The sequence below is a fragment of the Triturus cristatus genome, chromosome 8, assembly GCF_964204655.1.
Source record: "Triturus cristatus chromosome 8, aTriCri1.1, whole genome shotgun sequence".
NCBI lineage: Eukaryota > Metazoa > Chordata > Amphibia > Caudata > Salamandridae > Triturus > Triturus cristatus.
The window spans coordinates 1659511544-1659538817 of record NC_140591.1 but is presented as its reverse complement, the minus strand read 5'-3'; the positions used below and the strand labels follow the sequence as shown (position 1 = coordinate 1659538817).

General features: G+C 51.3%; 1 protein-coding gene across 4 annotated transcripts in view; it reads right to left on the bottom strand.

Moving 5' to 3' along the window:
* Positions 1 to 27274, bottom strand: part of LOC146808505 (transient receptor potential cation channel subfamily M member 2-like) — a 2014188-nt gene that overhangs the window by 1462596 nt on the left and 524318 nt on the right. For all 4 annotated transcript variants that reach the window (XM_085623584.1, XM_085623586.1, XM_085623585.1 and 1 more), the window contains one exon: positions 4951 to 5128. In XM_085623584.1, the coding sequence (XP_085479710.1) occupies positions 4951 to 5128 (178 nt within the window). The remainder of the gene's footprint in view (positions 1 to 4950; positions 5129 to 27274) is intronic.

The window sequence follows — 27274 nt, the reverse complement described above, 5'->3', positions numbered from 1 at the left end:
ATGCTCATCCGATCCCTAGGGCGGATGAATTGATTGACCGGCTGGGAGCTGCCCAATATCTGAGTACCTTTGACCTTACTTCTGGGTACTGGCAGATCTCTTTGACTGATGGAGCAAGGGAAAGGTCAGCCTTCTCCACGCCCAATGGCCACTACCAGTTCTGTGTGATGCCCTTTGGGCTGAAGAACGCACCTGCCACGTTTCAGCGCCTGGTAAACCAGATCCTCACCGGAATGGAGAGTTTCTCTGCTGCTTATCTGGATGACATAGCCGTCTTCAGTAACAGCTGGGAGGATCACTTGCGTCACCTGCAAGCTGTTCTCCAGGCCCTGAGACAAGCTGGATTGACGATCAAGGCCAGCAAGTGCCAGATCGGGCAGGGGTCGGTAGTGTACCTTGGACACTTGGTGGGTAGGGGAGCGGTGCAACCCCTCCAGGCGAAGATCGAGGCCATCATGGCCTGGGAATCCCCCAAGACACAGACTGAGGTCCGAGCTTTTCTTGGCCTCACGGGATACTACCGCCGCTTCGTGAAGGGGTACGGTACCATCGTAGCCCCCCTCACGGAGCTCACGTCCAAGAAACAACCTCGACGGGTAGTCTGGACGGAGGCTTGTCAGCAGGCCTTTGTGAGATTGAAGGAAGCCATGTGCGAGGCCCCGGTCTTAAGGGCCCCAGACTTTTCCAAGGAGTTCATTGTCCAGACCGATGCATCAGAACATGGCATTGGGGCAGTGTTATCGCAACTCAATGAAGAGGGTCTGGATCAACCCGTGGTCTTCCTATCCCGGAGACTACTTCCCAGGGAACAGAAGTGGAGTGCAATAGAGCGTGAAGCCTTTGCGGTGGTATGGGCTCTGAAGAAGTTGCGGCCATACTTGTTTGGCTCGCACTTCCTGGTTCAGACCGACCACAGACCCCTTCGTTGGCTGATGCAGATGAAGGGGGAGAATCCCAAGTTGTTGAGGTGGTCTATTTCCCTACAGGGAATGGACTTTCAGGTGGAACATCGGCCTGGAGTGGACCACGCCAATGCAGACGGTCTCTCAAGGTATTTCCGCCTTAGTGATGAGAACTCCCAAGGGGTTGGGTAGCTCTCCCCACTTTCAGCTGGGGGGGACGCGTGTTAGACCTGTCAGCCCTTTGGGTGGTCCCTCCTCATCATTATTTATTTTGTCTCACTTTTGCCTCAAACCCTGTTTGAATTTTTCCTTTTTGGGAACCACCAGACTTTTTAGTGTTGCTGCAGATTCAGGGAGCCATTTTAGCTACCCCTGGAACTTCTGTCTGAGGGCCTGGAGCACAAAATGGTGGCCACCTGTGACATCACCAGCACCCACTGGAACCTACTAGAACCTTCTACAACATTCTGGAGCCCTGTGACAGTTGGAGGCGGTTTAGAATGTTGGGAAGCTAAGACAGAGAGTTGGCAGTTGGAGCTGGCAGTTGGCACCTGACTGGTGAAGAGAGAGCAGCAGAAACCTGAAGGAGGAAGGAGTGAGGCAGCAGGGGTGGAAACTTGTGCCTGGAGTGGGGTCCATAAACCCACCCTTGATACTAGTCCCTACTGACTGAGCCCAGCCTGGAGCCCTGTGTGGGAAGAAGCAAGAAAAACCAACTTAAGGACCTGGACAGCAGGAACAGGCCTTAGAATCCAAGAACAGCAAGATCCTGACCTGGAAACTGGTTTCCCTGGAGTCCGACGTCGAGTAGCCTGGAGACCCGGAGCCCGAGGTGGAGAAGCGGCGCTGACTGGAAAAGCAGACGTCGTACCCGGAGCCGCCAGAGGTCGAGAGAGGGCGCCGACGGAGGTCGTAGGGAGTACCAGAGGTCGAGGAGGAAGTCACCCGAGGTCGAGTGAGCGGCGTCGACGGGGGAGTGAAGTCCGCCCTCCGGAGTCGCCGGAGACCGAGGTGAAGCGCGCCGGAGGTCGGGAGTGAGGTCGCACTCTGGAGTCGCCGGAACCTAAGGAGAGGAGCACCGGAGGTCGGGAGTGGGGATCGCACTCCGGAGTCGCCGGAACCTGAGGAGAGGAGCACCGGAGGTCGGGAGTGGGGATCGCACTCCGGAGCCGCCGGAAGTCGACATCGAGCCAAGGCCGGCCGACGTCATCGAAACTGAGGTCGCCATCGGACCGGAGCCGCCCGAAGTCGACATCGAGCCAAGACTGCCCGACGCCATCGAATCGGAGGTCGAGATCGAGCCGAGGCCGCCGACATCGAACCGGAACCGCCTACCGGTGTCGTCAAGAACTGACATTGTGCCGAGGCCGCCGACATCGAACCGGAACCGCCTCACGGCGTCGACCCGACTCCAGCGGCGTCGGAGCTTCAGAAAAAGGGCAGTAAGTGGAATAGAGGGCGCCTAAGGCCCTGTGGAATCCTAAGAGACTACTCTAGGGGTTAGAGAGGTGCTGGAACCAGCTGGACTGTGCCAGGGGCGAGCTGAGACTAATTCAGAGGGGTTGTGTAGAGTGAGAGAGCCAGGTCTCTAGTATTTCCCCCTTGATCTACCTCAGTTTAGGCCTCAGCCTTGTCCAAGCCAGGGAGTAGACACCCTCAAGCCTTCCACATCACCACAAGCTGTGCCTGGGCCAAATCAGCCCATAGTAATCTCAAATGTGATCTGATTCTATAAGTGTCACTGTCAGCTTTTAATTATTTATTGAGGGCACTGTATTTATTGTATTTAACCTATTTATTGCTTCACTGTATTTATTGTTCCACAGTATTTATTGTCACACAATATTTATTGGTTTGCAGTATTTATTGCCTCAGAATATTTAATTGTCTGTATGTATTGCACTTATATTTATGCCTTAATTATTTATGATCACCCCTATTTATTGAATCAGTAAGACCGTATTTATTTGACCTGCACTATTTAAAAAGCCTTGTATATTGTGATTGTGTTATTATTTAGTTATTCAGCAACTAAGAGAAAAAGAAGATAAAGAGAAATATTTTCATAATTTTTACGGTGTAGAGTCGTTTTTGGAACGGATGCACGCATGGTTATTGTATGGGTATGACGTATGCTTAGCACGGTGCCTGATTCCTGACCACTCGAGCCAAGCTACCACTGTGTATGTCCTGGAAAGACCCCGTTACCACCAACCTCTTCCGGTGTGGGAGTGGGGTATTTCCAACAGTTAAGAATTATTCTTTTTATTTCATCTATCGGAGATGATGCACACCTTTTGCATGTCACACTCGTACCTTCAGGCATTCGGGTACCCCCTCCAAACATTAGTTTATCATATCAGTTTCAGCTCACCAAGCTGTAAAATTAATAATCACATTGGAAAAACCTATTGCATTTAGCATTCCTTTTTATGTCTAGCTTTAGCAAGCCCAAGCTGTCTGCCCGTACTCACGTGAAGACACTCACAGTGCTTTAGTTCTTGATACCTTTGAAGATCGTCTGCTGTTTTCTCATGAGCTCATCCCTGCACCAGGCCGTTGAAACAGTGGAACGGTTTGAAAGTGTGACTGATTCTAAAAACTTCTCTATTAGGGTATAACTGTGAGCATCTTCTCTACCTGGTGGGGGGGTTCGAATTATTGCCAGATTCTGGGGGCTTCCTTGCTCTGTTATTCTGTGATACGCAGATTTTTAAATACATATTCAAACTCAACCAAAATATGAAGCTTGAGGTTTCTTCTATAGGTATTCATCAAAAGGGAACAGTTCCTCTCTTAGGGCCAACGTAGAAAGTATCAATTAGCTTCCTACAGTGTTAGTGGTATCTGGGGAGATCTGAATTTCAGATCGTAATGCACTCACACACTTGTTAGGGTGTCAGGCTTCATCATTGGGCGCTCCTCGTCGGACCGGCGCTGCAATGTCCAACGGGCCTGGTGGCATCTTTATCAGAGATCTTCTGATCTGAGAACGCCGTTAGTGAGTGAGGTGTGTGGGGCTATTGGAAAACAATGTAAGAAAAGCAATTTAAAATAGGCCCTGGCCCTGTTGATTCTCTTTAATAAGTATTCAAGGCTGGGAGTAGATAATAAAACCAGTGAGGCTACTCTAATGAGTCAAGGTATTGAGGTAGCCTTTAGTTGACTGGGGTCAACATGTTTCGTGTCTTTTATGCTCCGAGATAGAGCAACACTCTTCAGGACCGCGGGTTAGATATCTATATGTAATGACCTCTGTGGTCAGACAAGGGATGTGATCTACCCTTCTTAAGTACAAGACCCTAATTTAGGGTTCTTGAAAGGATGCTCCACCTCATAGGAGTGGGGCGGAGGGCCTCATAGATAAGAAAAGACGACCCGACCACTCAAACGGGTTCACCTGAGGGGAGTGCGGACTCTCAATGGATCCGGCTTGTCAAGTCGTCATCTGGATATTGAGATGAGGACTTGACAAGCCGGATCAATACCTTGACTCATTAGAGTAGCCTCACTGTTTTTTTTTTTACTCCCAGCCTTGAATACTTATTAAACAGAATCAACAGGGCCAGGGCCTATTTTAAATCACTTTTCTTACATATCAGAAGACATTGTTTTCCAATAGCCCCACAACCTCACTCACTAACGGCGTTCTCAGATCAGAAGATCTCCGATAAAGATGCCACCAGGCCCGTTGGACATTGCAGCGCCGGTCCGACGAGGAGCGCCCAATGATGAAGCATGACACCCTAACAGGTGTGTGAAGGCATTACGATCTGAAATTCAGATCTCCACAGATACCACTAACACTGTAGGAAGCCAATTGATACTTTCTACGTTGGCCCTAAAAAAGGAACTGTTCCCTTTTGATGAATACATATACTCATAGGAGCACAGGAACAGGACCTCTAGAAATAACCAGCTCTCACGTCCCCCCTTTGATTATACGGTGTCTTCTATAGTTCATAGCTTTGTGCTTCATAAGTGCCCCGTCCCCACCCACACAGTTCTATGTACCAGGAGGCAGTCCCTCTTACACTGACAGAATTACCTTCTTTCACGCTTTGCTTGGAGATGAATCTTTCCAGTTTGGTCCTCAGAGGGATCCTGGCCCAGTAATTCCCCTTTGTCCCATCGTCCACCAGGATGAAGTGGGAGTGGTTGTTATCCAGACAACGGTGGCCCCTTTGATCATCCACACTGAAATCGTACTCAGCTGGGAGACCCCCCTGAAAGGAAAAACATTTAAGAATGGGTAACTCTGATGGCAGAAATCGAAGATAGTTCAAGGAGTATATTTAAACAAGCATTGGCATGGCCAATAGGTCTTGCCTTTGGGACCTTATAAGTGTTTAGCCATGCAACAGTTGCATAACTAAATACTTATAAGGTCCCAAAAGCTAGACCTATTGGCTATGCCAATGCTTGTTTTAACTGCTGCAATCTATTGAAGCATTGGCTCACGGAGAACATCAAAGCGGCCCTGCGGCCGCGAAAGTGAAAGTAATCGCGATCAAGCGCGGCGTGCGCGCCCGCGCACTTACACTGTAGCTCTAGGCTGCCCATGGTAGTACTTTGTGGAGCCCTCACAAAATGTCTCGCCGGACCAGCGCATGCGCTGGGTCAGGCGAGACCTAAAATTGGAACCTGCACAGGGCCAGTAAGATAATTTCAAGTAAAATAAAAAGACGAGGGGGTTGGTATATGAAATGTATAGAATTCTAGAAATTGTGAATGAGGTCAGTTCTTTGGGGCCTGCAACTCAAGGGCAGGTAGTCAGTCTTAGTAACAAGTACTGGCACGTTGTCTGGAAATACAGAAACAGCTCATTAAATTTGATATGTGCCTCTTTTTTAGGGGATAGCAGGTTGCAACAGTCACGGCTTAGACTTGCAAGTTGGTCTGGGGACAGAAAGTCAGGCAGGACCAGTATTACTCACAATGAACAAGCTGAATAGTTTATTTTCATTCAGTAGATCATAAAATCACAGATAAAAATGATATAAACTCAGTAACATCTTTACATATTTGTAAATAAAAAGAGAATTTGAAAAAGGAAGAAATACCAAATTGTAAAAATCAATCAATGAAACAATCAGGTTTCTTGTAAAGCGCGACTACTCCCCCGTAAGGGTCTCAAGGCGCTGTGTGTTTGTGTGGGGAGATCTGCATTTCAGTTGAAGAGCCAGGTCTTGAGCTCCTTCCTGAATTGAGACAGTGACAGTGATTGCCTGAGACCTAGGGCAGGGAGTTCCAGTTCTTCGCAGCGAGGTAGGAAAAGGATCATCCTCTGGCCAAGGTCTTGCAGATCTGTGGGACGATGGCCAGGGCCAGTTGGGCGTAGTGTACATGTCTGTTGGAAGTGTAGAAGGAGAGGTGGTGGTTGAGGTATACAGTCTGGTGTTGTGGAGGGAATTGAAGAGCTTGAAGGCAATTCTTTTCTTTATCTGGAGCCTGTGAAGGTCTCTCATGTGACTGGTGATGTGGCTGAGGCGGGGAATATTCAGGATGCACCTGAAGGAGGCGTTCTGGATGTTCTGCAGTTTCTTTAGGAGTTTTTGGGTGGTGCTGACAGAGTGCGTTGCTGTCATTGAGTCTGCTGCTGACGAGCGCATGGGTCACTGTTTTCCTGTACTCAGTGGGGATCCACTTGAAGATCTTATGTAACAAGCAGAGTGTTTGAAAGCAGGAGGATGAGTCAGCGTTGATTTGGCGGTTTATTGAGAGGAGGAGTCCAAGATGATGCAGAGGTTTCGTGCGTAGTCCATGGGTGTGAGGGGGGTTCTGAGCATTGTGGGATATCAGGAGTCGTCCCAGGTGGAGGGGGTGGGGCCCAGGATGAGGACTTTGGTCTTGTCTGAGTTGAGCTTGAAGCAGCTGTCCAGGTGTCGACTCCCTTCATCCCGTTGTGGAGTGAGTAAAGTAAAATTCCCATACCCACTCATTGAAAAGATAATCCTAAACCAATAAAAGACAAATTTTCATTGCACAAAACAAACATCCCTCTGTCCAACATGTCATAACCATAAGACTTCCTAAAATGGACTGCAACGCAGACAAGAGGATGTGATTAAGTCAGTACATTAAAATAACAAACGCTAGTCTGCACTCACGAATGCCTTCCTTCAGGACAGATGATTACAAATATTTGTACCTGGGAATAATGTAATAACTACAAAGAAAAGAAAAGCATACATGATTCTTTTGATGGCAGGTTGCAGGGGCAAAAGTGAGCTTGAGGGACCTGATGTTTTATCCTGGGAAAAGACAGCCAACCTGCTCTGCTATCAAGCTAATCTTGAAGGTGGTTAACGGAGGTATGACAAGGCAGGACCTAGCAAAGATGTAAGCCCATGCACAGAGCTTTCATGCTGCTGCATCATCATGCTCTGTTAACACTAATGTCATATAATCTTTCGCAAAGTAATGAATGTCCTGTGTAGGACAGTAGGATCTGCTTCACATGGGTACCCCCACTTTATCCTGGTGTTTTCACTGTTTTTCAACCTTAGTCTGGCTGTGGCCCTGCTAATCAGGACTCCAGCCTAGCTGCTTCCTCTCTAAAATGGTTTCCATGTACATTAGGTACATTCCTAATTGGATTCTGCAGTGCCTTATAAGCCCCTAGTATATGGTATACTATGTACCTAGGACATAGGTACCTCAGAGGCCTCCCAGGGGCTGAAGAATGTATTATGCCACCCCTGGGAAGCCCTCCAAAATGACACCACAGGTCTGCTGCTGCAGCCTGGGTAAGGTGGTGCATGCACCCCTTACTGTGGTATAGGCTACCTATATCACTACCATTGCACACACATATAAAACCTATAAGTCACTCCTATGGCAGGCCTTAACAATCCTGAAGGCAGAGTGCTTGGTTTTATGTGAGAGGGTGCCCCTGCATGAGCAGGGCCCTCTGCAGCGTTCGGAGTACCTCCTCTGACGCTGTTTGTTGTGCAGCCTGACCAAATACCATTAAGTGCATTATAACCTCGCTGTAAAATCTAACTTTGGAATGGCTGCACGGAAACATGTCGTGTTTGGTGTCAAATGCTTTGGAATACTAACCCCGCCACCAGTTCTGGTGGCGGGGGTAGCATTACGCCCTTCTAAAGGGAGAGATATGTTCACACTGGTCTACCCGGTAAAGACTTTCTAAAGCCCTGGCATCACAAAAGGGGTGTCACTGCCACAGACACGGGTCTGGCCTCCTGCTGCTGACCGAAACTCTGGCAGGGGAGGCCTGGACAATAGGTTTCTTGTCCCAGGGAGGTGTAACCACCTCCCCAGACAGGCAGATGTGTATTGGGGCTGGGCGGGAGCACTCTCTGGTGCTTTGAAGTCCTGCACTGGGGGCACACTTGGTCTCCCTGTGCATAGTTCAGTTCAAACCGGTTGCAGGGGCTATCTGCCCCTGCTCTGGTGTGAAACTGGCCAAAGGAAATTGGTGTAACCACCCCTCTTTCCAAACCCTCCCATAGGTGGGTCCCTAGAGTATGTCCAACCCCCAAACTTTGTATAAGTTTGGGAAGCCAGTCCTTGCGACTTTAGATTACCCTAGACTAAACTCTGCAACATACATCCTGTACCTTCTATTTCAACTAGAAGACTGAAGAAATCTCCCTTGGGGTCAAGGAGTGACTCCCCTGCTTGGCAGGCACCAAAGAAGCAACTGTCTGGTCTGCAATTCTGAAGCTCCTGCCGGACACCGAAGTCTCTGCATCCCCAGAGGTGGATTTCCAGACTTCCCCGAGGCTACCCTGAGTCCACACCAAAGCTGAAACCCGTGGCTATCGTGGGTGACATGGAACTGTGACCCCTGGACACCGAGATCTTTTGCTGATCCATCATCTTCCTGGTCTTCCTCGAAGTTATGCTTTGGGCTCCGAGTAGCCCCAGCCTTGAGCACCTCCTGCACCGAAGATCTATGGCCTCCACTCTACGAGTGATCCGTGGGCCAGTTTCAAGTGCAACCGCTTGAGGCTCCTTCGCGATCGCTAGCCCGTTGGCTAGTAGGTCCCCACGAAGCCAACTCCTCTTCTGATTGGGCTTTCCTGGTTGCTCCAGACGTGCCCCGACTTACCCTCGCTGGGTGAGTCTCCCAGACCTTGCTGGTCTGCACCGACGTCCTTTTTCTATTTCCAAGAGACTTGCCGTTGCCAAGGCTTGTTGGGTCCAATCTGGTCGCCGACACCGCAGCACTCGACAGACTTTATGGGACAGCTCGAATCCAGCTCCTGGTCATCGTCAACACCTCCTGGACCTCATGGCTGAAGAATCAAAACACCCATCAACTCACCTGAAGCACCCGACATCTGTGAGCATTGGACTATCTTGCCCTTGGTCACTGGTACGTGACCCAGGCTCTGTCCCCTCTGCTTTCAGGTTCCTTTCATCCTCGATCCAGGCTTGGATCTCTCCGGACACTTCTCCTCTTCACGGCAGCAGCACTTCCTGAGCACCTTCCATTGAAAACGGCGACGCGACCCGACAACATTTGACACCTATGCACTCGGCTTCCCTGGGTGAGGTAACTCGAGTACTCCGATGCTCCCATGGGTGTTGGCCCTAGACACCTCTAAGTCAAAAAGGGTTCGCTCGTAGTCATCCTCTAAGTGTCCTTAAACTCTTAATTTCCAACCGTGACTTTCCCCATTGAAGTTAACAGCGATTCGCGTCTGTGTTCTCACACTGCATGCGTCCCCCGTGGGTCCCCTGTGTTGGGTGGTTCCTTGTGGTCCAAGCACTTCTACAGGCTCTAGGCCTTGAGTCTAGTTCAGTCGGGGTTCTTATACCACTTTATTGGTATATGGTTTGGTACGCCCCTAGGGCCCAAACGTGTATATGTGCTTTTACTGTTGAATACTGACTTGTAACTTAAGTACTTCGAACTCCAGCCTCATAAAGAGACTAGAGGGGTGTGTTTTATCTTAAGTACATATATTTTAAATATATACCTGGTGTGGTTGTCCTTTCATTTGGTAATTCAAGAGATTATAGACAGGTAAAACAAGCTACTTTACATTCCTTCAAGACTTAGCCTGAAGGCTGCTCTCCATAGCTACCGCTAGGATAGCTTTCAATAAAGGTTGTCTTTAACCTATCACCATAAGGTGTTGTTTGGACTGACACAAGGTGCCCACTATAACTAGTGGACAGCATATATCAAGCCAACTTCTCACATTGGTGTGCAGCGTGTGGGATTCCAGCTTGCTATTGTATTACCAGATAATCTCAATTGAATTGATCAACTGAAAACCACTAAAGGTACCTTAGGTACATATAATATCAAGTTTAGTATACAGTAAGTTCTACTGAACTTAGAGTTGTGTGTTAAGGGATAGCACACCCTTTCTACAACTCAAGAGACTTTAGTAGGCCACACTAGTGTAGGTAGTGCAATACACAACACCACACTAGTAATGTCTAATCAGCCAGGAACCAGTGGGTCCCTGCCAGAAGCCATTGGGTATATCCCCTATAAATATGAGGATCTCACCTTTGCACAGCTTAGGGCCTTATTTTCCATTAGGAAGCTGATGACAGGCAAAAGCCCAACCACCCAGCATCTCTTGCAGATACTCAGGCTGGATGATCTCTTAGGCCCTATTGGGCCTGAAGGGGTAGGCAGAGTGGGTGGGGCAGCAGTTGAGGGTGGATCTGGGGGTGGAACTCCCCCTGGCCCAAACTCTGCTGCTGACCAGACTGATGACAATGATCAGGATCTGGTGACCACAGCTCAACTGGATGGGGCTGATGATGAGGAATAGCCCAATGCTCCCATCTTTGTTCCTCCAGGAAGAGTTGAAAGTAGGGTTAGAAGGAATAGATCTCTCTCAAGGGAGTCTGTTTAGTCTACCTCATCTGTAGGGACCTCTATTTCTTCTCACAGAGGGAGAGAAACCTCCCAGGAGAGGAGAGAGAGACTGCTGAAGTATGAGCAAGATAAGTTCAACCTCAGAAAGCAGCAGATGGCCCTAGATAGGGAGAAGCCCTAGAGCTCTACAGAGCTAGCAAAAAGGAGGGCCTAGAGTCCCTTGGTGGCAGCAATTTCCCTAGAGATAGGGAGAGGTCTTATGACCATAGAAACCTAAGTAAGATTGTTCCTCCCTACCAGAGTGGGGATGACATCCACAAATGGATAACTGCCTTGGAGAGGGCCTGTAAAGTACAGAGGGTCCCCCAAGGGCAGTGGGCAGCAATCTTATGGCTCTCCTTTTGCAGACAAAGGTAGAGACAAGCTCCTCACTGTAAGAGAAGAGGATGCTGATGATTACCAAGTCTTAAAAAGTGCACTGATAGATGGGTTTGGCCTAACCACTGAACAATACAGGTTAAAGTTCAGGGATACCCAAAAGGCACAAAATCAAGACTGGGTGGACTTTGTTGACTGTGCCGCTAAGGCTCTGGAAGGTTGGTTATTGGACAGTAAAGTGTGTGACTTCATAGGATTGTACAATCTGATAATGAGGGGGCAGATTCTTATTAACTGTCAAAATCAGCAGTTGCACCAGTACCTGGTAGACTCTGATCTGACCTCTCCCCAAGAATTGGGAAAGAAGGCAGACAAATGGGTCAGAACCAGGGTAAGGCAGAAGGTACAGAACCAAGGTGGTGACCCAAAGAAGCAAGATTCTAAGAACTCTGACAAGGGTGGGGACAAGAGTAAAGACCAGAAGTCTTCACAAGGGCCCCACAAATCTTCTTCAGGTGGGGATTCACAGTCAAACAAAGGGAAAGGCCAAAAGAAACCATGTTGCAAAGTCTGTAAGCAAAAGACACACTGGACCAGTGATTGCACCAAGTCCAAAGAGAATACTCCTGCCCCCACCAATGCCCCTAAGGCACCTGCTCCCCCTAGTGCAGTTACAATTGGTGGTGAGACTACACAAGCCAAGGGTATAGTAGGGTTGACCCTGGGTACTGAGTTGGGCTCTGGCCTAGTCAGAGAAACCACTCAGGCTGTTCTTGTCTGTGATGGAGGCATGGATATGACCCCCTCTATGAGTCCCAGTAACTTGGGCAAGTACAGGCAACAGCCTTTAATCAATGGAGCACAGGCTTTGGCATTCAGGGACACAGGAGCAAGTGTCACTATGGTGACAAAAGATCTTGTGGATCCTGGGCAGATTATACTTGGTGAAATGTACCAAGTGACCAATGCTAGTAATGTCAGAATAGACCATTCTCTGGCAGTTGTTAACTTCTCCTGGGGAGGGGTAACTGGCCTTAAGAAGGTTGTGGTGAGTGCAGACCTACCGGTCGAATGCTTGCTCGGCAATGATCTAGAGACTTCAGCTTGGGCAGAAGTAGAGCTCAGAACTCATGCAGAAATGCTGGGCATCCCTGCAGATGTGTTTGCTGTGACCAGGTCACAGGCCAAAATGTCTGAAACCGAACAGGCCTTGGATTCTGGAAAAATTGACCAAGTGCCATCCAAGAGGAGGAGCAGAGGGGTTAAGGCAGAGCCTTCCCCCCTGACTCAGAAGGAGGATCAGTCTCTTAGGGGAGATGATCACAGTCCTGAAGAAGGAACTGTCCCAGAGGAGCTTGAGCCTGATCAGGTTGAGTTCTTGGGGACAGGGGGCCCTTCCAGGGCAGATCTGAGCCAGGAGCAGCAGAGCTGGCCCTCTCTTGAACCCCGCAGACAGCAAGCTGCTGCTGAGGCTGCTGGGAGTGCTAGTGGTACCCATAAGGTGTATTGGGATGATGGACTCCTGTACTCAGAGTGTAGAGACCCCAAGCCTGGTGCCACCAGGAGGTTGGTTATACCTCTGAAGTTCAGGGGCTTCCTACTGACCCTAGCCCATGATATCCCTTTAGCAGGTCACCTGGACCAGAACAAGACTTGGGAGAGGCTTGTCCCTCACTTTCACTGGCCCCACATGTCTGAAGACACAAAGGAGTTTAGTCGCTCCTGTGTAAACTGCCAAGCCAGTGGCAAAGCAGGGGGCACTACAAAGGTCCCCCTGATACCACTACCTGTGGTGGGGGTGCCCTTTGAAAGGGTAGGGATTGACATTGTTGGTCCCATGGATCCCCAAACAGCATCTGGGCACAGATTTATCCTGGTGGTAGTGGATCATGCTATCAGGTACCCAGAAGCTATACCCCTTAGGACCACTACAGCACCTGTGGTGGCAAGGGCCCTGTTGGGAGTTTTCTCAAGAGTGGGTTTTCCTAAGGAGGTGGTATCAGGCAGAGGTACCAACATCATGTCTGGTTACTTAAGGGCAATGTGGAAGGAGTGTGGAGTGACTTACAAGTTCACCACACCCTATCACCCACAATGCAATGGTTTGGTTGAAAGGTTCAACAGAACCTTAAAGGGCATGATTACAGGGCTCCCAGAAAAGCTTAGGTGAAGATGGGACATTCTCTTGCCCTGCCTTTTGTTTGCATACAGGGAGGTGCCACAAAAGGTGGTTGGCTTCAGCCCCTTTGAACTTTTGTTTGGTCACCCTGTCAGGGGTCCATTGTGTTTGGTGAAGGAAGGATGGGAGATACCTCTCAAGCCCCCAAAGCAAGACATAGTGGACTATGTACTTGGTCTCCACTCCAGGATGGCTGAGTACATGAAAAAGGCAACTAAAGACCTTGAGGCTAGCCAGGAACTGCAAAAAGCCTGGCATGACCAAAATGCTATACTGACTGTTTACCAGCCAGGACAGAACGTGTGGGTGTTGGAGCCTGTGGGCCCAGCAGCTCTCCAAGACAAATGGAGTGGACCCCACACTATTGTTGAACAGAAGGGAGAGGTTACCTACTTAGTAGACCTAGGAACTCCCAGGAGTCCCTACAGGGTTCTCCATGTCAACAGGCTAAAGCCATATGTAAACAGGGCTGACATGGACTTGCTCATGGCTACTGATGAGGGACAGGAGGAAGAGAGTGACTCAATCCCTGACCTCCTCTCAAAGAACCCTGATGATGGGTCAGTGGATGGTGTGGCCTTGGCAGGCAGCCTCACTGCCCAGCAGCAAACTGATTGCAGACAGGTGCTCAATCAGTTCAGAAACATGTTTTCTCTGGCTCCAAGTCAGACTACCTGGTGCACTCATGAAGTGGACACTGGGAACTGTCTGCCTATTAAAAAGAAGATGTATAGGCAACCTGACCATGTCAGGCACTGTATAAGGACAGAAGCCCAGAAAATGTTGGATTTGGGAGTTATTGAGCCCTCAGATAGCCCTTGGGTTAGTCCAGTGGTCCTTGTGCCAAAACCTCCCACCAGTGGTGGGAAAAGAGACATGAGGTTTTGTGTGGACTACAGGGGTCTCAATGCAGTCACTAGGACTGATGCCCATCCAATTCCAAGGGCAGATGAGCATATAGATACTTTGGCCTCAGCCAAGTAACTTAGCACATTTGACTTGACAGCTGGCTACTGGCCGATCAGACTAGCTGATGATGCAAAGCCAAAAACTGCATTTTTGAGCCCCAGTGGGCACTACCAATTTGTGGTGATGTCCTTTGGTTTGAGGAATGTACCTGCCACTTTCCAAAGGTTGGTGAATACAGTTCTCACATGTCTGGAAGCCTACAGTGCAGCTTATCTAGATGATATTGCTGTCTTTAGCTCCACCTGGGAGGATCACCTGGTCCACCTAAGGAATGTTTTGGAGGCCCTGCAAAAGGCAGGCCTCACTATCACGGCCACCAGGTGCCAGAAAGGGCAGAGGCAGGTTGTGTACCTGGGCCACCTTGTAGGTGGAGGCCAGGTTCAACCACTGCAGAGCAAAATCCAGACCATCATGGACTGGGTTGCTCCAACTACCCAGACTCAGGTGAGAGCCTTCGTAGGCCTGACTGGGTACCATAGCAGATTTGTCAAGGGGTATGGATCAATAGTGACACCCCTGAATGACTTAACCTCTAAGAAAATGCCCAAAAAGGTTCAGTGGACAGCTAGCTGTCAAAAGGCATTTGATGACCTGAAGCAGGCCATGTGGACTGCTCCCATTCTGTAAAGTCCTGACTACTCCAAAAAGTTAATTATCCAAACAGATGCATCTGAGTTGGGGGTAGGGGCTGTTCTGTCACAGTTGAATGATGAAGGTCAGGATCAACCAGTAGCTTTCATAAGCAGAAGGTTGACCCCCAGAGAGAAACGTTGGTCGGTCATTGAGAGGGAGGCCTTTGCTGTGGTTTGGGCTCTGTAGAAGTTGAGGCCATACTTGTTTGGTACTCACTTCATTGTTCAGACAGACCATAAGCCCCTCTTATGGCTAAAACAGATGAAGGGTGAAAATCCCAAATTGCTCAGGTGGTCCATTTCCCTACAGGGGATGGACTATACAGTGGAACATAGACCTGGGAGTAACCATGCCAATGCAGATGGACTATCCAGACATTTCCACTTAGAACATGAAGACTCAACCGGTCAAGGTTAGTTTAATGTCCGTGCATTTGGGGGGGGGGGGGCTTGTGAAGGAGATTAGGATCTGCTTCATATGTTTACCCCCACTTTTTTGCTGGTGTTTCACTATTTTTCGACTTTAGTCTGGCTGGGACCCTGCTATTCAGGGCCCCAGCCTAGCTGCTTCCTCTCTAAAATGATTCCATGTACTTTAGGTACAGTTCAGATTGGATCTGAGGTGCCCTTATAAGTCCGTAGTATATGGTATACTATGTACCCAGGGCATAGGTACCCCAGAGGCCTACCAGGGGCTGAAGCATGTATTATGCCACCCCTGGAAAGCCACACAAAATGACACCACAGGTCTGCTACTGCAGCCTGGGTAAGGTGGTGCATGCACCCCTTACTGAGATATAGGTTACCTATATCACTATATATATATATACACACATATAAACCTATAAGTCACTCCTATGGCAGGTCTTATCAATCCTGAAGGCAGAGTGCTTGGTTCTTATGTGAGAGGGTGCCCCTGCATGAGCAGAGCCCCTTTGCAGCGTTCGGAGACTCTTCTCCTGGGTTGTCAGTAGTGCAGCCTGACCATATACTCTTAAGTGCATTATAACCAAACGGTAAATGCTAACTTTGGACTGGCTGCACGGAAACATGTCGTGTTTGGTGTCAAACACCTTGGAATCATACCCCCGCACCAGTAACTGGTGTGGGAGTATGATCCCACCCTTCTACACATGACTGCACTAGTATACCCGGGAGAAACTTAATAGAGCCCTGGCATCACAAAATGGATGCTACAGCCACAGACACAAGTCTGGCCTCCTACTGCTGACCGAAACTCCGGCAGGGGAGGCCTGGACAATAGGTTTCCGCTCAGAGGGAGGTGCAACCACCTCCCAGACAGGCTTATGTGAATTGGGGCTCCTGTTCTGGCACGAAACTGGACAAAGGAAATGGGTGTAGCCACCCCTCTTTCCAAACCCTCCCATAGGTGGGTCCCCAGAGCAAGTCCAACCCCTTCCTTAGGTATAAGTAAGGAACCTCTGTAACCAGAACTTTAGAGTCACCTGGTCGAAACTCTGAAGCAGAATCCTGGACCTTCAACGCTTTGCTAAAGATCAGGGGACTGAAGAAATCTCCCTTGGGGTCAAGGAGTGACTCCCCTGCTTGGCAGGCACAAAGAAGCATTTTGTGGGTCTGCATTATCGAAGCTCCCGCCGGACTCCAAAGTATTTGCAGCCCAGGAAGAGGATTTCCAGACATCTCAGAGGCCTAACCGAGTCCCCAGCAAAGCGGAGACCCACAGCCCTCGTGAGTAGCGTAAAACTGGAACTCCTGGTCACCGTGCATTTCTGCAAGTGCATTGACTTTTCGACGTCTCTTGAAGTCATGCTTGGGCTGACTTGTAGCCCCCACATCGAGCACTGAATCCACCAAAGATTGTCGGCCTGGTCATTCCAAGTGACCCGTGGGCTGTCATTTTGTGTTTTGTCTCGAGGTCCCTTCGCGATCCCTGGTCCGTTAACTGGTGGGTCCTTGAGGGGGTAACTTTGAATTTCCTTGCACTTCCCTGGTTGCTCCAGACGTGCCCCGACTCCCTACCAAGTGGTGAGTCCCACAGACCTTGCTGGTCTGCTTCGAAGCATATTTCTCGTTTCTGCATGGGTTGCTGTTGCCAAGGCTTGTTGTGTCCAATCCGGGTACCGATGCTGCAGCACTCGACATCCTTTGAGTGACAGCACTAATCCAGCTCCTGGTTGTCCTCGACATCTCCTGGACCTCGTGGCTGAAGAGTCAAGCTTCACCTCTTTCGCCTGACATCACCCGACATCGGTGGGCATCTGTCCATCGCCTTCCTGTTCACTGGCTAGTGACCCAGACTCTGTCCCCTCTGCTTTCAGGTTCTTCTCATCTTCGATCCACACTTGGACCTCTTCGGGCACTTCACATCTTCACGGCAGCAGCACGTCTTCGCCAGCTCCCACTGAAATCGACGCCGCAACCCAACACCAAAAGGCACCTATGCACCTGTCTTCCCTGGGTGAGGTAACACGAGTACTCCGGTACTCCCGTGGGTGCTAGCCCCAGAACTTCCTAAGTCCAAAAGGGTTTGGTCCTGACTCATTTCTTTTTTTTTTTTTTTTTTTTTTTTTTAATACAAATGCTTTATTTAATTATAAACATTGCAATGCATAAAGTTTGTAAATGAAATGATTTTAACGATGACTTCTAACATGCCAACATTTTATTATTAAGGGACTGACTTGTTAATAAGGTCAACAGGCTTGCCGTTGTATATTGATGTCCAGACTCCTTGACATAGCCAATATCCTTGCCTTTATATATTGATGTGGTGATCTCTTGACAAAGTCAATATGTTTGTTTTGTATATTGATGTAGTCCCACCCTGACAAAACCATAAGGCCTAGTTTTTATATATTTACAGTGCCTTATATTTAAAAATAAATCCCCACAAATTCACAAAATAAATGTTAAAATGAAGCTATAGTTACTACGTCGAAAAAAAACCCGTAGAATTTCACTGAAAAAAAAGCAAAGGCTAAAGTGACGTTATAGTGAGGTAAAAATGTCAGTCAACACGCAATATTTTTTTTTTTTTTTTTTTTTTTTTTTTTTTTTGAAGACCTTTATTTGGTATGTTTACGATACACAGCTTTGGCCTACAACCCTTCGGGCCGGCCGCATATTGCATTCATGCACTTTGTCTTAAACACAGCCCAGTGCCGTCAACCCGGGGGTACGGCGGCGCTAGAAAGTGCAATCGTATCACAATGAAAGAAGGATAATGCAGGCCTCATTTTTCCTATGTGAACCATAAACAAACGGAGAGCTCCCAACGGCGCCGGCGCCGGACGAGCAACTACTCCCCCCCCCCCCCCCTCCCCCCCAAACTTCCCTAGAACCAGTCACCACTCGTACCGTAGATATACTATGTACCCATGGGCGGCTGCGGCACCCCACCTCAGCCCCGGGAGCCACTGAAACGTGGGAGTCCTATATAGCCCCTGCATCATCCTGTTCGACTGCAGGCGGCTCACAAATGCCACCCCTAAAGTCATTCCATTTGGACCATACTTCCCCCCATTTCCTGGGGCACCCTCTCGCAATGTATACAGTCTTTTCTCGCAGCATGCACCAGTCCATGTCGCCGTGCCAGTCCGAGAGTTTTGGTGAAGTAGGGCTTCCCCAAAGTCTGGCAATGTTCCGTTTAGCCACCATTTGACCAAGCGTCACCCAGAGCCTACCCTTCGGTGGCAGGTCCGTTGGCTCCCAGATGTTCAGGAGACACCTCTTGGCCTCCGGGCGAATTTCCACCTCCCATACCTCCTCCATACACTTCACCACCCTCCTCCAATAGCGTTGAATCTGGGGGCATTCCCACAACACGTGGAAGAAGGTGCCCGTCCCTCCACATCCCCTCCTACAAAGAACTGTGTCAACCCTGCCCATGGCGTGCAACCTAGTACAGGAGAAATAGATTCTGTGTAGCAGCTTGAGTTGGATCAGGCGCAGCCGGGCAGATATCGCGACCTCCCTAGGGGAGGCTAACGCATAGAGCCATTCCTCATCATCTATCTCAAGCCCGTCAGCGGCCCACTTTTCTCTAAGGGGCAGCAGCAGATCAGGGGGGTTGTTAATTAATTTTTTGTATGTGAGGGAGATGGCGTGTTCTGGGAGGTACCCATCCAGTAACCTATCTTCTAACGGGGAGGCTTGCGGCGGCTTAGTGTCGGGTGGAATAGTAGCCTGTAAGGAGTGCCGCACCTGCAAGTATCTGAAGTATTCAGTGTGCGCAAGCTCATATGTGTCCTGCATTTGGGCGAACGTACGGACCCCGGCGGGGCCCCAGATGTCTCTGATTCGGGAGATGCCTATAAGGTCCCAGTTGCGGAAGCCCTTAGTGCGTCCAAGATTACCCAATTGTTCAGACGCCCAGAGCGGCGTGGCTAGTGTTAGGACTCCCTCCCATCCGAGCTTCCTCTGGGCTATGCGCCAGACTTGAACCGAGTGAAGGGTAGGACCCGTGAGGTTGTGCGTACCTCGTTTGGAGTAGAGTGCTCTCTCATAGTTCCCACCGGGAAGCAGCCACCGATCCATACCGAAGGCTGGGTCGTTCCCGTCACCATATGTCCCATGATTTATCGCTGTGAGATGGGCCGCCCAGTAATACTTGCGAATATCGGGAAGGGCTATACCGCCGTCGTACCACCCCAACGTGAGTTTATTCAGCGAGATTCGGGGCGACCCTGCCCATAGGAGGTCCCGCAGCGCCGTCTCTATCGCCGCAAAGTAGGTGTTAGGGACTAAGTCGGGATAGTTTTGTAACGCATAGAGGAACCGTGGCAACCCCAGCATCTTGAATAAGGCTGCCCGACCCAACAGCGACATTGGCAGGCGCTGCCAGGCCTTGGCCTCCCTCTGCAGCCGAACCAGCGGTGGCTTGAGGTTGCGCTCGTATAACAGGGTCTTGTCAGTCGTGATGAATATTCCCAGATACCGGAAGCCGTCGTCCGCCACCCTGATAGGGCACGCTTCAGGGAGCCTCGGGGGGTCGCCCCGCAAGACGTACAGATGTGATTTGGCCCAATTGATCCGGAAGCCAGAGTTACGCCCAAAACTCGCAAATATGTCGAGTGCCACTATGAGGGACCTGCGCGGCCTGCAAAGGTATAAGAGAATGTCGTCAGCGTAGAGGGATATTCTGTCCTCCCACCCCTCCGTCCACGCTATACCTCTGAGATCCACGTCCTGCCTTATCCAGGCCGCGAGCGGCTCAAGGGAGAGGGCAAAGAGAAGAGGAGAGAGGGGGCAGCCCTGCCTAGTCCCTCTGGCAAGCGGGAACACCTCGGACAATTTGTTATTAACCAGTACCTGCGCTAGGGGTGCGGTGTATAAGAGACGCACCCAGGCTATAAATTGAGGTCCAAATCCGAATTTATGCAGAACTGCAAACATGTATGGCCACTCTAAGGTGTCGAAGGCCATCGTGGCGTCTAGGGAGACCACCACTGCGTCTTCCTGCAGTCTGTGGCGCTGCCCCAGAACACCGTGCAACCGTCTGATGTTGAGGGCCGTGTTACGGTGAGGCATGAATCCCGATTGGTCCGGGTGGACCAACGAGGGAAGCACTGCCTTAAGCCTGTTGGCAAGCGTCTTTGCCAGTATTTTGGGCTCCGCATTGAGGAGCGAAATCGGCCTGTAGGAGGCACAGGAGTCCTTGGGTCTCCCGTCCTTAGGGAGTGCCACTATAGTCGCGATGCGCTGGTCGCGGGGTAGAACCCCACTCTCCCTGCTTCGATCGAACATGAGCTTCAAGTATTTGCTAGTGACATCCGGACGGAGTTTGTAAAGCTCTATCGGAAGGCCGTTGGGTCCGAGAGCCTTTCCCGGGCGAAGTTCCCCTATTGCACGCTGCAGTTCGGATTCGGTGATCGGGCCATCCATAGTTTCACGATCTTCTTCCGAAAGGGAAGGCAAGCGAATGTCTGTTAAGAGGACCCTGGAGTCCTCCTCCGGCCTATCAGACTCACTCCGATAGACCCGCTGGAAGTGTCTCGCGAATTGGCTAACTATTTCCCTGGGTTCTGTCACTACAGTCCCAGACTCGGTGCGTATTTCAGGCACCACCTTGCTGGCTTGTTGTTTTTTCTCCAGCCAGGCTATCAATTTCCCCGCTTTATCTCCCTGATCATAGATCGTGCCAAGCTTATGTTGAGCCACCGTCTGAGCCTCCTGGGTGACCAGAGCCCTATATTCCGCCGCCTTCAGCTGCAGTTTGTGCCTAGCTTCACCACCCCCCCCCGCAGTAGCCTCCCCTTCCAGAGCCTCCAATTCCGCCTCGATCGTGGTAACCTGCAGGCGCCGCTCCCGACGTCGTGCCGCTATGGCCGAGAGCGCCTCCCCTCTAATCACGGGTTTAAATGCCTCCCATAGGGTGACCGGGGAGTCTACGGAGTCAAGATTATCATCAAAGTACTGGGAGATTGAGGCAGACACGTGTTTCCTGGTGTCCTCATTTTTCAATTGCCAAGCGCTCACGGGCACTATCCCTCCCTCCCGGTGAGTGCCAAAAACGATGTGTGTACGGACAGGTGAATGGTCGGAGATACCCCTAGGCAGGAGCTCCGTCTCCCGGACTGTCATATCGGGCTGCAGGAGGGTAAGGATATAATCTAGTCGTGAGAAGGAGTGGTGCGACCCCGAGAAGAAGGTAAAGTGGGTGTCTGTAGGGTGGAGCAGCCGCCAAACATCTGTGAGTCCGAAGCTGTCAATAAATTCCGCCAACCACCCCTGCCCTCGAGGGAGGTCCCGGGGCGGCTGCCTATCCTGGGTTCCTGACACCACGGCGTTAAAGTCCCCGCCTAGCATCAACTGACCCCCGGGAAGGGAAAGGAGTAGCGCCCCCAGATCCGCGAAGGCCCGGGCCTGGAGGCCAGGCGGGACGTATATGGAAAGCAGGGTAAGTGTGCGTCCCTCCCACCGTCCAGAGACAGCCGTGAAACGGCCCTGCGGATCAGTTTTGACCAGGTCTATATGGAAAGGCAGTGAGCGCCGCAGGAGGATCCCCACTCCCCGGGAACCAGATGTAAAGCCAGAGTGCGCCGCCAGCATGAAGCCATACCTATTCAGTGCCTGACAGACGTTGCCCATCAAATGAGTCTCTTGCAGCAGCACCACATCCGGCTGGTGCCGCTTGAGGAATTGCAGGACTATAGTGCGCTTAAGCCTGTCCCCCAACCCATTGACATTCCAGCTTAGGACTTTTAGACTCTTCTCCCACCGGCTATCCATCGCCCATACTCTGCAGGGTGCCTCGTCCCACCACCCCAGTGTTCCGGCTGCCGCAGTGATGACCTAGTTCGTGAGACCATAAACTCCCCCCTCCCCCCCCCAACTCAACAACCCCCAACCTCCCCGCCACCCCATGCCCAACCAACCCCCCCCTCCCTGCCCCCTGCTCCGTGGGCTCAAAACTACCCACCACCCCAATTAGCAGAGCGCCTGTCGCCCAACCCTACCCCGGTGAGAGCCCACCGAGGAACTTACGTGGGAAGGTCGTGAGCCAGCCCAATCCTGACCGCCCGCCCGTGGTGCCCAGGTAACACAGCCCCCAGGTACTCAAACATCTACTACAGAAGGTGCCCGGCTAAGCAACCCCAGGCGTAAAAGTCTAAGCACCTCATGGAGCATGCCAGTCTAACAGCTAACAACCATAATACTTTACTGTCCGATGGCTTCTATGTCGAGCGTCCATGGCTCATCTCACTGCGTCGTCTCTAGGCGTGTCCCAACGAGGACTATTCGATCTTGACCGCCAAGACCGCTGGCTCTGCTCTCCCCTGTCCACTCGCCCCGTCGCTGACCCGGGGGAGGAGTTCCCCGCACTTCTCCGCTGTTCGCCATCGCGCCGTGGGTCCAGGGACGGATCCTCTGAGTCCAGCCACTCCTGCACCGCCGCAGGCGATGTGAAGAAATGGGATTTGCCACCAGCTATGACCTTCAATTTGGCAGGAAAGAACATCATGTACCGAATCCCGCGGTTACGGAGCGCCGCCTTCACCCCCTGAAAGGAGCGCCTCTCCTGCTGAACCTGGAGCGTGAAGTCTGGGAAGAAGCGAACAGTGGCGCCCTCGTACTTCAAATCCCCGTGTTGCCTAGCCGCCTGGAGAATTGCATCGCGGTCTCGATAGTTTAGGATTTTGGCGATGATCGTTCGCGGGAAGGCCCCTGGTTTGGGTTTCGGGACGGGGGCCCTGTGCGCCCGCTCGACCGTGAACAGTTTAGACAGTCTCTTGGGTTTAAGGTGTTGAAGGATCAAATCCTCGATAAAGAGTTCCACACAGTCCCCTTCAAGGCCTTCCGCCACACCTACCACACGGATGTTACTTCTCCGGGCCCGGCCTTCCTGCTCGTCGAGTCGCGAAGCTAGCAGTCTATGCTGGTGGATGAGTTCGTTAACCCTCCCGGTGAGCCGCTTCTCGGATTCCTGCAGGGTGACGATGTCAGCTGCATTGGTTTTAGAGCGGTCGGTGGTGGTCCCCAAGTCAGCCCGGAGCAAGTTAACTTCTATTGTGATCTTGTCCATTTTCGTCTCCAGGTTGGTGCCCAGGGTTTGAATCGCGGCCATGATGGACGTCAGGGAGGGTTCCGCCTGGCCTGCCGCCTCCCTCGCCGACCCACCTGGTTGTGTCGCCGACTTGGCCACTGTGTAGTTGTCCAGTTTGTTTGACTGGGTCGCGGCTCCTCCTTTAGGCCGCATGGCGCCGCCGGTACCTCCGGGGACAGCGTCCCCTTTGCCCCTTCCGCCAGGAGGCGCCCGCAGGGGGCCGCGACAGCTCCGGTCGCCCAAATGTAGTCGGGCGCAATCCTGGCACCGCCGGCACTCTCCTGGTCGAATCGCCGGGCAGGGGGGCCCCCCAGACGAACCTTGCGCGCCCACTGTTTGGTCAGGAGCCTCAGTCGCCTTTCAGGCCGAAGATCGTTCGCCCAGTTCGCACCAACGGCAATGAACAGGGGCCCAAGCCGGCGGGCCACACGTGTCACCCCAAAGCAACTGCCCCGGCTGGTCTCACGTCCTCACCCCTGCCGAAGCAAATCCGGAGGTTCACGCCGCCTCCTGTCTCATCGCCAGACACGCAGGGCCCCCGCCGCCGCACTCCGCTCCTCTCGCTGTTCGACCCTCAGTCACCGATGGCAGGCCGCAGGAAGCCAACCGTCCTCGGCGGCGCCCCTCCGCGCGCTACACGCGTCAGGCCTAAGCCGGGGCTCCAAGTAGAAAGGGGGCCGTCCCGCAGCCCGGAGCGATGCACTCGGCCGCCGCCGCCGGTCGCGGCAGCCGCCTCGAACCCTCCGAGGGTCCTCGGGGTCCGCAAAAGCGCTCCGCTGGATCACTGGGCCCTGGGGGAGCCGGGGGGCATTCACTGGCCCGCCCCGCAGCTCGAATAAATGTCGGATGATGGAGGACACCAACGGTCCCGGCGGAGCTCAGGAATCAGGCGGCCATTTCGTTCGGCGCCTGGCCACGCCCCCGTGACTCATTTCTAAGTGTCCCTAATCTTTAAAAATCTAACCAGGACTTTCCCCATAGAAGGAAACGGGAGCTCGCAGCTGTCTTCACACACTGCACACGGCCCCCGTGGGTCCCCTGTGTCACTACCTTGGGTGGATCCTTGGGGTCCCAGTGATTCTACAGGCTCTAGGCCTTGTGTCTAGTTAAGTCGGGGTTCTTATACTACTATTTTAGTATATGGTTTGGCTCGACCCTAGGGCCTGACATGTATTTGTGCTATTTTACTGTGATTATTGAAGTGTAACTTTTTGTGTTTTGACCTCTAGTCTCATAAAGAGACTAGGTGGGTGTGTTTAGTAATAAATACACATATTTTATATATATACCTGGTGTGGATATCTTTCATTTAATGACTCAAGAGATTATAGACTGGTAAAACAAGCTGCTTTACATTCCTTCAAGACTTAGCCTGAAGGCTGCTCTCCATAGCTACCACTAGGATAGCTTTCAATAAATGTTGTCTTTAACCTATAACCCATAAGGGGTTGTTTGGACTGATACAAAGGTGCCCACTTGTCGGATGTCCCCACCCTCCTACAGAAACAATGAGCAGGACTCACCTCCGTGCCCCGATTATTTCCCTCTTTCTCAGCCCCCTGATGAGTACGGGAGAAGATCATCTCAGACCGCGAGTATTCCTTCTATGGATGGCCCTTTAAGGAGAATGAGGAAAGTGAAGACCCCGCCCCCTTCAGAGACGCAGTCCACGAACAGGAGCCATTTAACCCGGAAGAGGACGTCCATGCAGGAGGTGACGATTTGAACAATTGGTGGTGAGACTACACAAGCCAAGGTTATAGTAGGGTTGACCCTGGGTACTGAGTTGGGTTCTGGCCTAGTCAGAGAAACCACTCAGGCTGTTCTTGTCTGTGATGGAGGCATGGATATGACCCCCTCTATGAGTCCCAGTAACTTGGGCAAGTACAGGCAACAGCCTTTAATCAATGGAGCACAGGCTTTGGCATTCAGGGACACAGGAGCAAGTGTCACTATGGTGACAAAAGATCTTGTGGATCCTGGGCAGATTATACTTGGTGAAATGTACCAAGTGACCAATGCTAGTAATGTCAGAATAGACCATTCTCTGGCAGTTGTTAACTTCTCCTGGGGAGGGGTAACTGGCCTTAAGAAGGTTGTGGTGAGTGCAGACCTACCGGTCGAATGCTTGCTCGGCAATGATCTAGAGACTTCAGCTTGGGCAGAAGTAGAGCTCAGAACTCATGCAGAAATGCTGGGCATCCCTGCAGATGTGTTTGCTGTGACCAGGTCACAGGCCAAAATGTCTGAAACCGAACAGGCCTTGGATTCTGGAAAAATTGACCAAGTGCCATCCAAGAGGAGGAGCAGAGGGGTTAAGGCAGAGCCTTCACCCTGACTCAGAAGGAGGATCAGTCTCTTAGGGGAGATGATCACAGTCCTGAAGAAGGAACTGTCCCAGAGGAGCTTGAGCCTGATCAGGTTGAGTTCTTGGGGACAGGGGGCCCTTCCAGGGCAGATCTGAGCCAGGAGCAGCAGAGCTGGCCCTCTCTTGAACCCCGCAGACAGCAAGCTGCTGCTGAGGCTGCTGGGAGTGCTAGTGGTACCCATAAGGTGTATTGGGATGATGGACTCCTGTACTCAGAGTGTAGAGACCCCAAGACTGGTGCCACCAGGAGGTTGGTAATACCTCTGAAGTTCAGGGGCTTCCTACTGACCCTAGCCCATGATATCCCTTTAGCAGGTCACCTGGACCAGAACAAGACTTGGGAGAGGCTTGTCCCTCACTTTCACTGGCCCCACATGTCTGAAGACACAAAGGAGTTTAGTCGCTCCTGTGTAAACTGCCAAGCCAGTGGCAAAGCAGGGGGCACTACAAAGGCCCCCCTGATACCACTACCTGTGGTGGGGGTGCCCTTTGAAAGGGTAGGGATTGACATTGTTGGTCCCATGGATCCCCAAACAGCATCTGGGCACAGATTTATCCTGGTGGTAGTGGATCATGCTATCAGGTACCCAGAAGCTATACCCCTTAGGACCACTACAGCACATGTGGTGGCAAGGGCCCTGTTGGGAGTTTTCTCAAGAGTGGGTTTTCCTAAGGAGGTGGTATCAGGCAGAGGTACCAACTTCATGTCTGGTTACTTAAGGGCAATGTGGAAGGAGTGTGGAGTGACTTACAAGTTCACCACACCCTATCACCCACAATGCAATGGTTTGGTTGAAAGGTTCAACAGAACCTTAAAGGGCATGATTACAGGGCTCCCGGAAAAGCTTAGGTGAAGATGGGACATTCTCTTGCCCTGCCTTTTGTTTGCATACAGGGAGGTGCCACAAAAGGTGGTTGGCTTCAGCCCCTTTGAACTTTTGTTTGGTCACCCTGTCAGGGGTCCATTGTGTTTGGTGAAGGAAGGATGGGAGATACCTCTCAAGCCCCCAAAGCAAGACATAGTGGACTATGTACTTGGTCTCCACTCCAGGATGGCTGAGTACATGAAAAAGGCAACTAAAGACCTTGAGGCTAGCCAGGAACTGCAAAAAGCCTGGCATGACCAAAATGCTGTACTGACTGCTTACCAGCCAGGACAGAACGTGTGGGTGTTGGAGCCTGTGGGCCCAGCAGCTCTCCAAGACAAATGGAGTGGACCCCACACTATTGTTGAACAGAAGGGAGAGGTTACCTACTTAGTAGACCTAGGAACTCACAGGAGTCCCTACAGGGTTCTCCATGTCAACAGGCTAAAGCCATATGTAAACAGGGCTGACATGGACTTGCTCATGGCTACTGATGAGGGACAGGAGGAAGAGAGTGACTCAATCCCTGACCTCCTCTCAGAGAACCCTGATGATGGGTCAGTGGATGGTGTGGCCTTGGCAGGCAGCCTCACTGCCCAGCAGCAAACTGATTGCAGACAGGTGCTCAATCAGTTCAGA